An 18,199-nucleotide genomic window follows, 5' to 3' on the forward strand; every position below is an offset into this window, starting at 1 on the left:
ATCACAGATGACCTGCAAGTTTTTTATAGATTACAACGTTTGCGGGAGATCTGGCGTGTGCATGTTTCGAACCCCGTTTTGTGCGTACGCACGCTTTATAAATGAGACCCCTGGTCATTTCTATAATCCATTCCACCCAATGGTCTTACCAATCAGTCCATCTCCGTGCCGCCTCAGAGAGTCATGCTGGAAAAGAGCGGTCAGCACTGGTATTAGGGTGCTTGTGGTGTATGTCATGACTTCGCTGTCCACCTTGCTCTGGTTTCGGTTTCCATTTTCATCCCGGGTCACAATTTCCACTGTTTGCTCTAGATCCTCTGCAGCGGCTTCAAAAAATGACCAGAGTGATACCCTGATGGATTCGCATGCGGTTTTTATTATCATCCTAGAAACAAACAATTAATTCAGGAGGCAGCAAAGCATGTTTAGCTATACAATAATCTAAAAATGCATATCGAACCCACAATCTTTTGCACTGCTAATGCAATGCTCTACAAGTTAAAGCATAACCACTTATTATTATTCAGTTTTTTATAAAGATTTTTCACATTTCACAATAAAAGGTTAAATAATCAATGTATAGATTTTGTAAATGCTAACATCTCATATAGAAAATCAGAATGTGCAGACAACATGGTTTTGACAGTTTGGTTAGCAGATCAGTGCACCATACAGACTATGTGGCATTAACTACCTGCTGTCCAGGGATTGTGCCAGGATTTGAAGGCAGCTTACCACGGCAGGGGCATCATTTCCTAAGAGGAAGCATGGCATTGAGCTCAGTGTAATCCAGATAAAGCAGCAGCCTCTGATTTATGTTTTCCAGGCAGGGAGGCCGGGTAAATAAAATTAATGAGGTATGTGAGCATTCACCTCAGCACTACAAGACTGGGCTGAGTGAACAATGGCAGTGAACCATTCAGAGAAGGCAGCATCTGAATATAAAGAAGTGCCTCTAACTGAAAAGTCTTTATCTAAATTACCTGAACCAGCTTTTTGGTTTAATTAGATAGAAAGAAAAGAATGAAGGGTAAGAAACCATGAAAAAGAAGGATGGAACAAAGAAAGAGAAAGATGAGAGGGAAGAAAAAGGGAAAGGAATGAAGGATGAGAGGGAAAAAGGGGGAAAAGAACAAAGGATGAGAGGGAAGAGGGAAAAGAAGGAAGGAACTAAGAGAAAGAAAGAAAATAATGAAGGACGAGAGGGAAGAAAAAAGGAAAAGAAAAAAGCAAAGGATGTCAGGAAAGTGGAAAAGAAGGAAGGAACAAAGTGAAAGAAAGAAAGATGAAATGGGAGAAAAAGGGAAAGGAATGAAGAATTAGAGGGAAAAAGACGGAAGGAAAGAAGAGAAAGAAAGAAACAAAGAGAACGAAGGATAAGGGGGAAAAAGGGAAAAGGAAAGAATGAAGGATGAGAGGGAAGTAAAAGGGAAAAGAACAAAGGGTGAGAGGGAAGAGGGGAAAGGAAGAAAGGAGCGAAAAAAGAAAGAAAAAAAGAAAGACGGATGAGAGGGTAGAGGGGAAAAGAAGGATGGAACAAAGAGAAAGACAGAAAGAAAGAAAGAAAGAAAGAAAGAAAAAGAGAAAAAAGAAAGATGGATGAGCGAGTAGAGGGGAAGCAAAGGATGGAATGAAGAGAAAGAAAGAAAGAAAGAAAGAAAGAAAAAGAATGAAGGATGTGAGGGAAGAAAAGGGGAAAAGAACGAAGGGTGAGAGGGACCAGAAGTGAAGACAGGAGTAAAGAGGCAGAAAAAAGAAAGAAAGAAAAAGGACAAAGGATGACAGAGAAGAAAAAGGGAAAAGAAAAGAGCAAAGGATGTCAGGTAAGAGTGGAAAAGAAGGAAGGAATGAAAAGAAAGAAAAAAGAACAAAGGATGAGAGGGAAGAGGGGAAAAGAAGGAAGGAACAGAAAGAAAGAAAGAAAGAAAGAAAGAAAGAAAGAAAGAAAGAAAGAAAGAAAGAAAAAGAATGAAGGATGAGAGGGAAGAAAAAGGGGAAAAGAACGAAGGGTGAGAGGGACCAGAAGTGAAGACAGGAGTAAAGAGACAGAAAAAAGAAAGAAAGAAAAAGGACAAAGGATGACAGTGAAGAAAAAGGGAAAAGAAAAGAGCAAAGGATGTCAGGTAAGAGATGGAAAAGAAGGAATGAATAAAGAGAAAGAAAAAAGAACAAAGGATGAGAGGGAAGAGGGGAAAAGAAGGAAGGAACAAACAGAAAGAAAGAAAGAAAGAAAGAAAGAAAGAAAGAAAGAAAGAAAGAAAGAAAGAAAGAAAGAAAGAAAGAAAGAGAAAGTATGACAGGGAAAAAACAGGGAAAAGAACAAAAGATGAGCGGTGAGTAAAAGGGAAAACAAAATAACAAAGGGTGAGAGGGAAGAGGGGAAAAGAAGACAGGAGTGAAGAGAAAGAAACAAGAAAGAAAGAAAAAAGGACGAAAGATGAGAGGGAAGAAAAGGGGAAAAGAGCAAAGGATGTCAGGAAAGACTAAAAATAAGGAAGGAACGAAGAAAGAAAGAAAGAAAGAAAGAAAGAAAGACAGAAAGAAAGAAAGAAAGAAAGAAAGAAAAAGAATGAAGGATGAGAGGGAAGAAATGGGGGAAATAACGAAGGGTGAGAGGACCAGAAGTGAAGACAGGAGTAAAGAGACAGAAAAAAGAAAGAAAGTAAAAGGACAAAGGATGACAGTGAAGAAAAAGGGAAAAGAAAAGAGCAAAGGATGTCAGGAAAGAGTGGAAAAGAAGGAAGGAATGAAGAGAAAGAAAAAAGAACAACGGATGAGAGGGAAGAGGGGAAAAAAAGGAAGGAACAGAAGGAACAAAAAGAAAGAAAGAAAGAAAGAAAGAAAGAAAAAGAATGAAGGATAAGAGGGAAAGAAAATCATGCAGGATGAGAGGGAAGTTAAAGAGAAAAGAAAAGAAGAAAGGGTGAGAGGGAAGAGGGGGAAAGAAAAAAGGAGCGAAAAGAAGGAAGGAATGAAGAGAAAGAAAAAAGAACAAAGGATGAGAGGGAAGAGGGGAAAAGAAGGAAGGAACAGAAGGAACAGAAGGAACAGAAAGAAAGAAAGAAAGAAAGAAAGAAAGAAAGAAAGAAAGAAAGAAAGAAAGAAAGAAAGAAAGAAAGAAAGAAAGAAAGAAAGAAAGAAAAAGAATGAAGGATAAGAGGGAAAGAAAATCATGCAGGATGAGAGGGAAGTTAAAGAGAAAAGAAAAGAAGAAAGGGTAAGAGGGAAAAAAATCAGAGAAAAGAACAAAAGATGAGCAGTAAGTAAAAGGGAAAAACAAAATAATAAAGGGTGAGAGGGAAGAGGGGAAAAGAAGACATGAGTGAAGAGAAAGAAACAAGAAAGAAAGAAAAAAGGACGAAAGATGAGAGGGAAGAAAAGGGGAAAAGAGCAAAGGATGTCAGGAAAGACTAAAAAAGAAAGAAAGAAAGAAAGAAAGAAAGAAAGAAAGAAAGAAAGAAAGAAAGAAAGAAAGAAAGAAAGAAAGGAAAAAAGATCAACCAAAACAAACAAACATCCACACCAACCCTTACCAAACATAGAGATTCTGCGTCTGGTTAGGGATCCAAGTTTACAGAATAAACTAGAGAATAACAGGAGACAGAAGATAAAAGAGAAGAAATGAGGGTAATGCATGGAAAACAACAAGATGGATGGAACTGAAAATATACAATGACAGTGAGCATGGGTACAGAGTCTCAGAGGTATGCAATCTGTCATACATGTACACACACACACACACACACACACACACACACACACACACACACACACACACACAATCTACTACTGTAGGGTTGTGAATCAAGAAAATAACATGGCTCTGAATAACAATCAGTTCATGACGTTCTGTTATGTCTGCAGGTTGAACACTAAAACTTTGCCTGTGTTTCCTGCACTCTTACCATCTCTAGTACTGCACCATGACATAAAACAAATCTCTGTTATTGAATTAACATCTGACTTAATCACCGAAGTCATTTCTTTTGCTATAAGACCTGTTACTGTGTTGTAGTTATATCCAAAGACTTTAGGGCCTATCATCCACCCACAAGTGTTTTTGCTAGTTTCAGCGTTGGGTGAAGTTGGCATTTTCACGTTCAGCGCCACGTTGTTTAAATAGCAAATAAATTTGCGCCCGTTTTTGGGCCCATGTACATTCTGGTCTGAAAACGAGGCGCGTTGCTATTTTGAGGCAACTAAAATAGCCTGGTCTAAAGTCAATGGTGCAATATTGTTTTTGTTATTTAATGAGCGTGTTAGTAATATGCACCTATAAACACGACATCAATGCGTGTTTGCTTATTACACACATGGATGCGCAAACACACAAACATTTTTAAATATAAAATATTAAAGGATTAAAATGTAAAAGGTTATTATTGAGTCTTTTGGACATAAATGAGGACCGATTATGAGATGTCAAAAGGCGTATAATGCTGCTTCACCTGTAGTCTGGTAAGTAATTGAATGTTTTGCTTTAAACAAATGCAAATATTGCATCTATTTTGAAATGTTTTTTTTTAAATGCTACCCCACGGATTTATTGTATATGATGACTTTGTACCTGTGGATATGGTGAGATGAGAACCGTTATGCTTTTCAAAACACTCACGGCGCCGTCTGAGTGCTAAAACGTTTTGGCTCTCCATGAGTTTGTACATTTTTTATCTCCTGTCTGTTACAAATAAAGTATTTTTAGAGTACAAACCCTTTCTTGCATATTTGTAAATTATTCTTTGAGATTACACTGATCATGTAGACTATCCACACATTTACAGCAATTAAAAGCTTGCTAATTTTACTTCCATGACTGAAAGAAAAAGGCTTTTAAATGTTTTAATACAAAAAAATAATTTCAATAATAAAAAACAACACAATTTTTTTTACATCAATCTTAAGCTGGTGGCCTTCTTCCTCCACTTAGTTTTTCAGTTTATAAATTTCACCATCTAAATAGGGAATCAGCATGGCACGAGCGCAATTGGCTTTTAAAGGGAATGGGAGATAACACTGTCATTGGTTTATTGCATATTACGCCCAAAACACACCCATTACTCATTACGAGAATAGGAACAACCTTTTAGACGGTGCACTAGGCGCACAAAAATTTTTTCCCATCGTTAAATTAGCAAGTGGATTGGGACACACCCTTTTAGACTGTGTGCCGTGCACTTTAGACCATGCGCTTAGATTGTTAAAATAGGGCCCTAAAGCTGCATTCAGACTACCAGCGACTAGCAGTAGCAGAGCGATCTCATTGATTTCAATGGATGGAAGCTTGACAACCTCCGGCAATACAAGCGACAGTGACCGTTGGCGACTGGATTGGGCATATCCAGGATGGGTACTATTATAAACTATTTAGGTTCAAATGTGTATTTTTAAAAACCGAGTACCACCCCAGTGAAAGAGGGTTTTTTTTCGGACATTGTACAAAAGTACAAACGAAGGAACCAGAATAGATATTCATCTAATTTATATGAATTACCTGGTGACCATCTCTTTTTCTTTGTTGGAGGCTTGGCAGCCATCTTTAAGAGAAGACATCATAGTGGAGAGGAAGTAGACATAGTGGTTTTTAAAGTATTGATCAACCAGTGGCAATACAATCTGGAACAGAATATAAGAAAATATATGCAAACTTAAACATACTCTATCAATATAATAAAGTCAATAGAGTCTGGCTTTAAAGTGAAATTTGTAGTGCACAATGATAAGAGTGATGGTTGCTTGGAGGTCAGGGAACTGCTGACCACATATATTGATCTTCATGTAGGACTGAATCACTTTTAACTGGCCGGCATATGCCTCAGAACAGGAGTAGATACCAAAACATGACGGGTAATCGATCAAAAGACTGGCAGTAACATGACCCTCTGTGATGTCCATATAGACAAACAACAAAAGCCATAATTATCTGTAGTTACACAAATGTAACATGACAGTTACGGTTCAATAGTGTAAACTTTCATCTTAAAGCTTAACACAAGTTGTTAAACACATAAGTTTCAATAGACTATCCCAGCACACAAAACACACATTTGCTGTGTGTGCTAAAGCAAAAACTACATTTAATGGTTGTCTGGGGATGAAATCAGGCAGTTATTTAAACAAGTATGTCAGATGATTTATTCTCATGGCATTCAGCGGAAGGTTCTGATCCAAATGTCTGGATAGTGGAGATGTCCGACCTTAATGAAGAAAATTAGTTGTTCATGGGATATGTTCTCAGTCTTATTTATCTGCCCTCGGGCCTGTGCAACTTCTGCAAAACATGAACAGACATGATATTCGATTACCAGAAAGTATGCTGTTTAAATAAGGAATAGACTTTAAGGGGGCCAAAGCAATAAGCAATCAGGTCACCCAACATTTGTAGCTACGGCCCCAGTGGTAAAACAGTCAAATATATAAATGTGTGTATCTAACCCATTTCCAGTAAGCGCTCCTGGGCTTGCTCTGTGAGACACAAGGCTTGGTGGAGCAGGCCATAAGCAAATCGGCTTGCAATCACTGGAGAGTCAACATCTGCCACCTTTTTGCCCCTGTGCGGTAAGAATCAAGTCAGCGAAAAGGGCACTTCAAAAGCAATGTGTTCATTCTTATTTACAGCATCAAAGAGTCCTCACCTCTTCACTAAGAACCCATTGATGTGGAAGAACTTGAGAACATCTTGAGCTTTGTCTCTGACTCGTCTCTTATCTTTCACGCTCAGAGCATCATAAGGCACGAGCAGGGGGTGACTGCCCCCTCCTGGAAAAAGAGATTTAGTGTTTCAGCACTCGAAGCCCTGTGGGCGTGCCAGTTTGGGCTTTGAGACAATCACCAGTCATAAAAGTGTTACATAAAAAATCCATTAGATTTAATTAAATTTGTTAATTATTGCACTTTATTAGACGCTTGCAAGAAAAAAATTTTTATAATGACTTTTAAAGTGTTTATTTGAGATTGTTTTCCCTTATATCCTATTCATACTGTACAATATGTCTCTTATATCACTTTATGGTCTATTACTATATACAGTAAAGTACTGTAACATCTCAATGTCTTAACAAATCAACACACTCCCAGAAAAAAAGGTACAAGAAGATACAGAAGTTGTCACTGGGGTGGTCCCTTTTCAAAAAGTACACTTTTGTATCTAAAAGGTGCATATTGGTACCTCAAAGGTACACATTGGTACCTTAGAGATACATAGTGGTTCCTTAAAGGTACATAGGTACAGTCCCAGTGACAACTTTTGCACACATTTACTAAATGTTTTGATAATTTACCCTACAATAAGCAAGATAATGTACAGTCATCTGGTTATTATCCCAAAATGAATCATAAAAACCTGATAATACATTTTGGACGTTATTTTGCAATAACTGTATCCTGTCACTTACTTAGTTAAAGGTGCAGTGTGTAATTTTTAGAAGGCTCTCTTGACAGAAATACAAAATAATATACAAAACTATATTATCAGGGGTGTATAAAGATCTTTCATAATGAACCGTTATGTGTTTATTACCTTAGAATGAGACGTTTTTATCTACATACACTGAGGGTCCCCTTACATGGAAGTCGCCATTTTGTGCCGCCATGTTTTTACAGAAGCTCTTAACGTACAAACTTTTTTACTAAGTTGTCTCTGGAGATGACATGTTTGTCCTGTGGTGGCTACCGTAACTTCTCTATGTGTTTCAAAAGCAGGGGGTGAGCAGTGGACTGAGCCTTTGGTTGCATTCGCAACCTCACCACTAGATGCAGCTAAAATTTACGCACTGCACCTTTAAAAAAAGACTAAACCAGACCACCAATCCAGTCCTACCTTTCCGTTGATGTGTGGTTTGTTAGGATAGGACAATATTTTTGACAAGATACAACTATTATAAAATATGGAATCCGAGCAAGCAAAAAAATCTAAATACTGAGAAAATCACCTTTAAAGTTGTCCAAATTGAGTCTTTAGCAACACATTGTACTAATGATAAATACATATCAGATATATTTAGGGGAGAGCGGGGGCGACTTAATTTTAAAAGACAATGTTAGACAGAGATATATTTTTGCTGTGGTCAATAACTCACAAGTGTGGTCTATCAATACCAGGTTGAATTTTGAACAAAACGACTTCTGTATAATTTGACTAAACATAGTAGTAAAATTGTTACTTTTGACCCCACCTTAAGGGACAAAAGTAACACAACAAAACAAGATAGATTTTTTGTTACACTTGTTTTTAGTAAATATATATGACTATGGCCTTGTAACTGCAAACATATTTTGTAATTTATCTTTGTAAAAAATAATGAAATTACATTTTCATTTTAAATTTCAGTTTTATCAAATGTTTCAAAAGCAACCAACAGTACAAACAAAAATTGTTGAGAATAAAATTTTAATTTTTTAAACAGATTGAACACTATGAAAATGAAATTAAATCAAATTAGAATAATATCAATTTTCAACATATACAACGGTATCAGCAGCGGGACAAAAGTAACAAGTGTTACTTTCGTCCCGACAGGATCTCTTTACATTTAAACACAATTTATTTTTATTTTGGAAAACTCAGAAAAGTGAAACTTCAGGATGTGTTTGGCCACTAAATAACCTGTAGATTGATCAGCACTTTAACACATGAAACAAAAAACCCAACGCACTATAAGAAAAAAATTACCGCTTTAGGAATTTACTTATCATGGTTGAAAACACCTTTCTGGATCTACACGCGGAAAACGATGAGTAAATAATGCGAAATTTGTCAGCTCTGTCAAGGGTTTGTGTGCTAAAGATGCTGTCATAGTTTGGGATGCAAATGTTATACATTCGTCCTACGTTACTTTTGCCCCGGTTCTCCCCTATAGTAGGAAATTTACAAAATATCTTCATGAAACATAATCTTTACTTAATATCCTAATGATTTCAGGCAGAAAAAAATAAAGGGGCACCTATTGCTAAAAAACAACGTTATTTTGTGTATTAAAAAACACATACCGTACATTTTTGTAGCTCCAGATTACACTCTCTTCCTGAAACACTCTCTTGTTAAAAGCACTGTGTCAATGATTGGCCAGCTAATCTGTACGTTGTGATTGGCCTGAATACCTCTGACGTCAGCCAATTAAATATGACGCTCCTTACCATCTTTGAAAGAATCGGTCACAATGCAATGCTAACAGGAGTTAACTCACAGGCTGTGAGTCTGAAGCAAGAGGAATTAAGATAATGTCGGTCTTGTCTAAATCACCAATCCCAGGAAGTAAACTGTTGCCTACAATCCGTGCGTTTGTTGTAGTTCAAGAAAAGAGATTGCGTTGGAGACGATAAGTCGTATCATTGTTTACTGTGGGATTTGTACATTTTGCATATCGTTAACATGTACTAATACACACTTACACACCAAAGGAAATGTAAAAACCTGAATAGGTGCCCTTTAAATTTTAACCAATTCACTGTACTTTTGGCTATTGCTACAAATATACCCGCGCTACTTATAACTGGTTTTGTGGTCCAGGGTAACATATAAAAACCAAAATCAATATCAAAGTGAAATACCGTTCGAATATTATTATCCCGCCCATAGCTGCACAGGGCACGTGGATTCCTCCCCAACACAGTGCACAGCTATTTCACTCGTCTTGTTTCACTGTAAGATGCAGGTGGTTGCGGAGACTGATGAAATTTACAGCATTATCTTTTAAAGCCTCAGATCTATGACACACACCTTTATTCTCCAGCTCCTGTAGTTTCTTCACAGCCCAGATGTGGTGATAATTCTCAGCCAGCTGCTCTGCCATTGCCTTTAATAACCCGAATGAAATGACATTTATTATTGTTTTAATCTTGTTAATGTAAAGAGCTTTCTGGCTGTGTACTGTATGAAGCCATTTTGGAAATTAAATGGTAAATGTGTTAAATGTTCTTGCATTAACATATTTTAAAACCATATGCAAGTGATCAAAATTAAAGCAGTATATAAAAGAATATAATTTTTTACCTCTGTTTGATGTTTTAAGATGATAACTTGTTAAAATTGATATGAGCATATAAATATACTTTTGGATATACTCCAGATACTGCAGTGAGGTTTATGAGGTCCCATATTTTTCATGTAAACAGTAAGTAACATTCAGAATGAACTCACATACTGATCCCAGGTCAGAGTGACACTGCTGGTGTCCACCGGCTTAGGACTAAATGTAGAGGCTCCTTCAAAGGACAACTATTTGGAGATAAAAGACAAATTCCTGTAGAAACCAATGCACTTTTGTATGTCAAATCCACAGTCCACTTTTAATGGGACACTACACTTTTTAAAAAAAATATATGCTAATTTTCCAGCTCCCCTAGAGTTAAACATTTGATTTTTACCATTTTGGTATTCATTCAGCCGATATCCGAGTCAGGTGGTACCACTTTTAGCATAGCTTAGCATAATCCATTGAATCTGATTGGACCATTAGCATCACGCTAAAAATGACCAAAGAGTTTCAATATTTTTCCTATTTAAAACTTGACTCTTCTGTAGTTACATGGTGTACTAAGACCGACAGAAAATTAAAAGTTGTGATTTTCTAAGCAGATATGGCTAGGAACTATACTGTCATTCCGGCGTAATAATCAAGGACTTTGGTGCCGTACCATGGCTGCAGCAGGCGCAATGATATTACGCAGCGCCCGAAAATAGTCCCCCTGGTAACTTCATTTTCCATTAGTCTTATTACATGATGTTACTACAGAAGAGTCAAGTTTTCAATGGATTATGCTAAGCTATACTAAAAGTGGTACCGCCAGACCCGGAGATCGGCTGAATGGATTCCAAAATGGTAAAAAGCAAATGTTTAACTCTAGGAGAGCTGGAAAATGAACATATTTTCAAAAAAAAGTGGACTGTCCTTTTAAAGCATTACATGATCTGTAATTAATCAATAGATGTTACCTGACCAGACTGTGATATTCTCCTGGCAGGTTTTTGAAAGCCCTGCGTCTCTCCCTCTTTAGTTCTTTCAATGGACCAGCCTAAAACCAACATGCATTTCACCGTCTCCTTAATAGCGACTCGATAACCTTCTTTATCCTAAAACACAGAACAAACGAAGTGTTAGTCAAGTACAAATTTATTTAAAGTTCCTTAGCAAACGCAATTGTGCTTTAAAATAGAAATAGAGAGATATTGTCATTATGGTGTATGGGAATGCACTTTGTCTGAAGGAGGCTTAGCTACCTTCTCAGATAGAGCTCTGTAAGGTTTCAGGAGTGGGTGAACTTTAGAGACCTCTGAAAGTTGCTCTCCGTGAACCCAACCATTAGCGAACTGAAAAAATTGAATGAAAATACCTTCAAACAACAGAATGGACTGCCTGAATGTGACTAGATAAGGCAAAACCAAAGAAACACTTTACCTTTTCCAGTGACCATCTCTCATGTGTGTGTTCGGCATATTTATTCACCACAAACTTCAGTCCTTCTGGGATAGTCACACTATTAACAAAAACAAAACTAGTTTGTTCATTAAATATAAAATGAACATCCTTGACTATTAAGCTCTCAGACAAAGACTGAATCAATGATATTAGGGTTTATGTGAGGTTTTAGCTTAAAATTCCCCATAGATAATTTATTATAGCATGTTAAAATTGCCAATTTATAGGTGTGAGCAAAAATGTGCCATTTTTGGGCGTGTCCCTATATATGCAAATGAGCTGATGAAATGCAAACGCTGATTGCCGTAATAGTGTTTTGTTGAAATTGAAACTTAATCGTGCTGTCAATTATTTTCTCTCTCTGCACTAAATGGTGGTGCCATGGTTGGATAGTGCAGATTAAGGGACATTACATAGGGAGCGAAATCTAAATTAGCTATTTTTCACATGCTTGAAGAGAATGGTTTACCAAAACAAAGTTACTGGGTTGTTCTTTATCATGTTTTTTAGGTTGATAGAAGAACTGGGGACCCAATTATAGTACTTAAACATCCAAAGAGTCAGATTTTTATGATATGTCCCCTTTAATGAAAATGTAGGATAGCACATGTTTGATTCCTAAAGATATTTTACATCACGGTGACCAAATATAGTGACCAAAATCAACATTAACAATGACCTCGGGCGCTGTAGTGTTGACGAAAGTTTGAGCGAGAGGGGGAGTAGTCAGGAGTGATGATTTTACTGAGGTCTGAGGTCGAAATGCTGCAAACTAAGTGCTCTTCCGCCATACAATATAGTTCTAATTTTTTATCATTATTAATCAAGGACTTTGCTGCCGTAACATGGCTGCAGGAGGCGCAATACGCAGCAGCCGAAAATAGTCCCCTTAGTATCTTTCAATAGCTGGGGACTACTTTCAGGCACTGCGTAATATCATTGCGCCTCCTGCAGCCATGCTACGGACACAAAGTCCTTGATTATTACGCCAGAATAAGAGTATAGTTCATAGCCTAGAAAATCACCTAAAAAAAATTCTGTCAGTCTTAGTACACAATGTAACTACAGAAGAGTCGAGTTTTAAATAGGAAAAATATCAAAACTCTTTGGTAATCTTTGAACACGATGCTAATGGTCTAATCAGATTCAGTGGATTGTGCTAAGCTATGCTAAAAGTGGTACCGCCAGACCCGAAGATTGGTTGAATGGATTCCAAAATGGTAAAAATCAAATGTTTAACTCTAGGGGAGCTGGAAAATTAGTATATTTTCAAAAAAAAGTGTAGTGTCCCTTTAAGTAAACGTGTGTCAGTATAAATAGATTTCCCTATTTTTTTTTTTCATTCTTAGTCAGAATTCTAAATTCAGGAGCAGATGTGAATAAATGTGATTGTCTAACATTATTGCTTAAATTAGTCGTTGCTGGACAGGATTTTTCGAGCAATGACACAGGCACGGTTAAAATACCAACTAGCGGTAGTACAAACCATTGAAAATTTTTAATACGGTTAACCATTAAACCGGTAATCGTTACATCTCTAATGATAACATGGGAACTGTAATATCTAAATAATAGTAAAATATTACATTTATTATGAAAACTTTTTATGATATGGAACTTTTTATTATGAACTTATTTATTCAAATAACAAATCTGTGCATTTGATGTGAATTGTTATTTCTCTTTAACTACAGTGATCTTACTTGGAGGTGTCCAGGGGCCGAGGACAAAATCGTCTTTCTAAATCCATCGTCAAGTGTCTATCCCGTCCACCCATGCAGCTCGGGTCAAGATGGTCACAAGGGATCGCACCAGCAACTGCACTGAGACAACCGAGAGTAATCTTGAACAGATCTCCATCGTAAGACTGTGAATGTAATTAAAAACACATTTTTACAACAAATCTCAATTTGGAAAAGGCTTTCTTTAAGCACTATAAAATGCCTTCCTAATGTATGCAATGCCTAAATGTAATGTAATGTAAAAATGCAAAAATATAAATTACAATACAAAATACTTATAGGCCTACTAAAATTATATTTTTATTAAAAGTTATTAATGTGGTGCACACGTGTATCTTTGTAGTGAATTATCATTTCACAAATAATAACAAATTATACTCTTACCTTTTCAGCAAGTGCAGTAAATAGTCCCCAAAATAGCTTTCTGGTCAAACAAAGCTCCTCTTCTGAAGCAGAGTCAGATCCACCACAACCTTCATTTCGACAGTAGTAGCTCCTGCTCTGCTCATAGTGACTGCTCAACAGCTGGAAGAGAAAGTAACTATAGGGATGAATACAATAAAGGACTTTTGGCTTTGATTTTGAACCATATTTCTTCAGAACCATATTAAATATTTTTTCAGTTTAGACCTTTAATGGCATCTTGGCATTTTCTGATAGTTGAGGAACATCAAACACCAGATTAAGGAGCAGGGACTGTAACATGGAGGGCCTCAACTTTCTGTAAAAAAACAACAACAACGTATATACCGGAAAGTATAGTTATACACAACTGGTTATAGCTAAATCCATACTAATCCATACTGTAAACCTTACAGTCACTTTACAGTAGTTCAGAATACTGAAACTCTTTATCTTAAAGTCAGTCTAAAAAGAACAAAGATTTAAAGACTCTGGGCTTTAATAAAAAAAATGCAATGGTAAAAATATATTATTCACCACATAAAAATAAATTAACCAAATTATTATATACCAACTTTACCACATTTACTTTTGCAAAACAGTAGCAAGTTCAGAGGGGTTAAAGTAAGAGTAACTACTGTTATTTTAACCATATACAGCTTATACAGCTTATGAAACCAAACTATGTTTCTGCAAGGTGCTACACAGGACACATGCATAATTAAATCATAAATAGACTATTAGTCTATAAATGAAGAGTTTGGTTTAAAAAAAATAGTTACCGCCAAAATCAGTATTGTATCTGGTCAGTATTAAAAAATTAATTCTTCATTTTACGCTAAATCCAATATCCATCGTGTTATTCTGTCATCTTTTTTTCATTTTTTTCCCAAAACGCGATAAACGCCAGTCCTCCTTCTCTGCAGAATGCAATAAATCCGCTTAACCGATCACAGCGCACCATTCCACGCATTGTAAACAGAATCCTAGTTTTCCTCATCTACTTTGTACTTTGTGATCAACAAACAAACAAAAACAAAATGGCATTGATAAACCTATGGTTTTCTGTGGTGGGGAAGAAACATAAGCCATCAAAATCTAATAATTTAGCAAGAGGCACTCAGGCGAAGGAAAGATGACAATGTTGTTGCTTGTTCTCACACGAACATTTTTCAACGAAAATCGAGCAGGACCAAAACGTCACAAGGTATAGTGCTGCAAAGATATCAATCTGAATTAGCATGCTAAATGACTAGCTACAGCCCGACAGGTGTCGTAATACCAGTTTCGACCATGGGAGGCGGTATGCGGGCCACGTACATAACCGCCAGCCAAACTGCAATACACGAATAAGTCGCACGTGTGGGAGTACAGCCCTCTACTACCGCTGCATCCGAAAACTAAGGCAGCTGACTTGTTGACTTAAGAGGCATGAAGGCAGCTCAGAGAAATGCAATTCGGACAGCCATGGATTCGGACATGCCTTGATGCCTTCCTGCCTTGCAATAGGGTTTTCGGACGCATTTCAGTTCAGGGAAGAGAGCGGAAGAATGGCTGAAGCAAGAGACATTTACCACTCGGAATCACAAATAAAATCTGATAAATAAAGGAACCGAACCAGAGTAAATACTGGCACTGCTTTTCATCGCTGGAGACAACTAATGGACATGAAAGAAATGAGGTTCGACTCCGAAATGACAACATTTCTTTTCGATTGGTAAGTAAGATGCTGTTAGTATTTCGCTAGAAGTTCACTTATAATAGGCCTTGGGATAACCTATGCTCAGCTTTTACATGAACTACGGGGCTTTGTGCAGTAAATGTGGCTCCATGTGAAAGCAGCTGATGGCGATTGATTTAATCAAGAAACCGGCTTCACTGACGAGAAGTGCAATGACTAACGTTATCGCATGCAAATTATCGCGCATCCTTAGCTGTTAGCGTTTAATAGTTAGCTCTACCCACGGATCCGATCTGGTTTTCACCTGTTATCTACCAAGCTGATGCTAAAATGTAACATTAGTTAAGAAGCTTGAAATGTCTTCGATGATAATGAACACCAAATGGACGCACGAAACGTAGCGGAAAACATTGCAATTTTAATGAGACCGAATGTCTTTTTTTGTGACTAATGATAACTTAGTTGCATGTAAATCAAACTTGATATATGCTGCTAAATCAGCAGCTGCTAAATTAAAATAGACCAACTCACTTTCTGGAGGTATACTGCCCCCATCTGTTTGGTACGGAGTGTGGAGTATGAATTGATTTTTTTTTGCCGGACATTTTAAATGGTCCCTTTAATGTTTATTTTTTTAATCAGTGTATACACTACTCAACTAAATGATAATAACATGGAAAAGATGAATGCACATTTATTGATTCAAAATATTTATAACACTTTGAAAAAAAAAACTTTTGTGGGGAAAAAAAACAGTTTTTATAGTAAATCTCTGAAAATCAAACTATTGATTTGCATTTTTAATGTTATTATAACCAAAAGATGTTATGTGATAGTTTGTAACAGAAAATAGTGGTTAACATTTTGTCAGTTTCTTGGTATAGAAAACACATTTTTACCCAAAACTCCTCAAATATTTAAAACTAAAATAAGAACTAAACATTATACTAAGTTAAACTACACTGCACAGCTTTGTTGAATACCATCCTTACCCGCATACAGCCAGCAGACAGTCCTGGATGGAATCTCTCTGGGCCTTGGTCAGTACACTGGCTTTGGAGAGGCTGTACACCCCATGCAGGAAACCATCGATCGGCCCGGTCTGCATCGATGAGGAGTCACACAGCAGAGATGAGTATTTACTCAACAGTGGCAGTACGGCTGCACATATGTATCGATTGAGGGCCAGTGCCATGTCTGTTCCACCCAATCCAGTCTAGGAAGAGAAGATGGAAATGCATGTCTTACCTCTTTTTATGACATAAGAAAATCGATTAACATTCCAGATATTTAAAGGAAAAGTTCATCCAACTAATTAAACATTTGTGCCAATTTTATCTTGGCATGTAGAGCACCTTGTGTAAAGGATGCCAAATGTCGTCTTACAAATAGCATGATACCATTGCATTTCTGCACTTAGAAACTTGGCACCTCACAACTAAAAATAAAGAACTTGTCAGAAGGAGGATTTTCTGTGAAAAACAGTTCATCACACAAAGGTATTGTATTGGCTTCAAAAGACTTGGAATACAGCCCACAAGTCATATAAATTCCTTAATGAGCAGTGGTGTAGTGCAGGGTATATGCAGGTATACGGAGTATACCCACCTCTTTTTTTGATGGCATGGGGTATACCCACTTCTTCTGGGGGCATAAATTAAGAGTATACCCACTTCTACTGGGGACATAAATTAAGAGTATACCCACTTCTCCAGACACCACTACACCGCTGTTTATGAGTTTACAGCCTCAATTCCCATTTACTTTCATTGTATGTAAAATTGCAGCCAATCACAGAATTTTATTTTTAGGTAAACTTTTCCTTCATTTGTGCCTTCTTACAGAATCCATGTTAACAGCCGCTTGCAGGTCAGGAAGAAAACCAGACTCCAATAGACGAAGCAAAAACTGCTGGTCCTGAACTCCATACACACGGTCCAAAAACATAACCATGGCTGCTTTGTGATCCGGACAGAAAATCTGAGACATGTCTGGCTCAATCACTAGCCCATCTGTGTATAATAAGCAGAAAAAAATGTAACTACCAATTAATCACTTTTAGACTTAAAATTAACAACTACAAACACAGATATGCCGACAATTCCAAACCAAATTTACCAGGTTTATTTAAAAACTAAGATCAGACTTTCATTACACCAAACCCATTATTAACCAGTCACATGCATTTAGTAAGACAATAAAATACTCTGGAAAGACTGATGTCATATCATAGATTGTATATTTAACTTAGGCTCACAACTTAGGCCAACATCCCAGTTAAGAGTGATGACTTTGCCACACACACACACACACACACACACACACACACACACACCTGTGTTCACATCTGGCAACTTGAAAGCAATATTGATGACCCCTTCAAGGTCGTCTCTGGGAATGAGAGACCTTAAGATTGCCCTGATCCGGATAGCCTCACCTTTCCCCGCTTCTATGAGCTACAGACCACACACACAATAGAGACATCCATTAGTAAATCTTGAAACCTTTAATGAAAACTGGCTGTGCCTTAAAAAGTAGATAAAACCGATAAACTGTTTCCAACTCAATCTTTTAAACACATTACCAGGCTTATCTAGCGCTCTCAGAGGGTTTCCCGAACACTTACATGTGTCTCTGGGGCACAACGGGCCAACAGATCGATCAGCGCAGAGTAGAAAGTCATTATGGCATGTCCCATATGGATGGCATCGTCATCTTCATCATCAAGTGTGTCACTAAAAGCATGATTCAAAAAATAGAAACGACACAGTTAGTATAATGGAAAAACAGGAATATAGTATATAGGAAAACCATTTTGGAAAATATAGGAATTATATGGGGAAAACACTGATGTCAAATCAACATATGTTTTATGTATTGTTATGTTGATTTTAACTTATGTTTATGTCAACTTATTACAAGTAAAAACTTAAAAAAGTTGCCAGTCAGTGGTTTTCAAA

General features: G+C 37.1%; 1 protein-coding gene and 1 long non-coding RNA gene across 2 annotated transcripts in view; one reads left to right on the forward strand and one right to left on the reverse strand.

Moving 5' to 3' along the window:
• ryr2b (ryanodine receptor 2b (cardiac)) overlaps positions 1-18,199 on the reverse strand; it is a 75,073-nt gene that overhangs the window by 27,523 nt on the left and 29,351 nt on the right. Inside the window, exons 44-62 of the mRNA XM_055172074.2 lie at positions 17,866-17,974; positions 17,575-17,695; positions 17,082-17,251; positions 16,232-16,455; positions 13,787-13,877; positions 13,541-13,681; positions 13,118-13,281; positions 11,394-11,472; positions 11,216-11,305; positions 10,931-11,068; positions 10,136-10,213; positions 9,716-9,791; positions 6,633-6,756; positions 6,433-6,548; positions 6,195-6,268; positions 5,492-5,613; positions 3,534-3,583; positions 695-755; positions 150-385 (exon numbers count right to left, since the gene is read on the reverse strand). Of these exons, the coding sequence (XP_055028049.2) occupies positions 150-385; positions 695-755; positions 3,534-3,583; positions 5,492-5,613; positions 6,195-6,268; positions 6,433-6,548; positions 6,633-6,756; positions 9,716-9,791; positions 10,136-10,213; positions 10,931-11,068; positions 11,216-11,305; positions 11,394-11,472; positions 13,118-13,281; positions 13,541-13,681; positions 13,787-13,877; positions 16,232-16,455; positions 17,082-17,251; positions 17,575-17,695; positions 17,866-17,974 (2,264 nt within the window). The remainder of the gene's footprint in view (positions 1-149; positions 386-694; positions 756-3,533; positions 3,584-5,491; positions 5,614-6,194; positions 6,269-6,432; positions 6,549-6,632; positions 6,757-9,715; positions 9,792-10,135; positions 10,214-10,930; positions 11,069-11,215; positions 11,306-11,393; positions 11,473-13,117; positions 13,282-13,540; positions 13,682-13,786; positions 13,878-16,231; positions 16,456-17,081; positions 17,252-17,574; positions 17,696-17,865; positions 17,975-18,199) is intronic.
• Positions 1-18,199, forward strand: part of LOC141365238 (uncharacterized) — a 125,598-nt gene that overhangs the window by 14,258 nt on the left and 93,141 nt on the right. The gene's annotated exons all lie outside the window — the stretch shown is intronic.

The sequence above is a fragment of the Misgurnus anguillicaudatus genome, chromosome 7, assembly GCF_027580225.2.
Source record: "Misgurnus anguillicaudatus chromosome 7, ASM2758022v2, whole genome shotgun sequence".
Taxonomy (NCBI): Eukaryota; Metazoa; Chordata; class Actinopteri; order Cypriniformes; family Cobitidae; genus Misgurnus; species Misgurnus anguillicaudatus.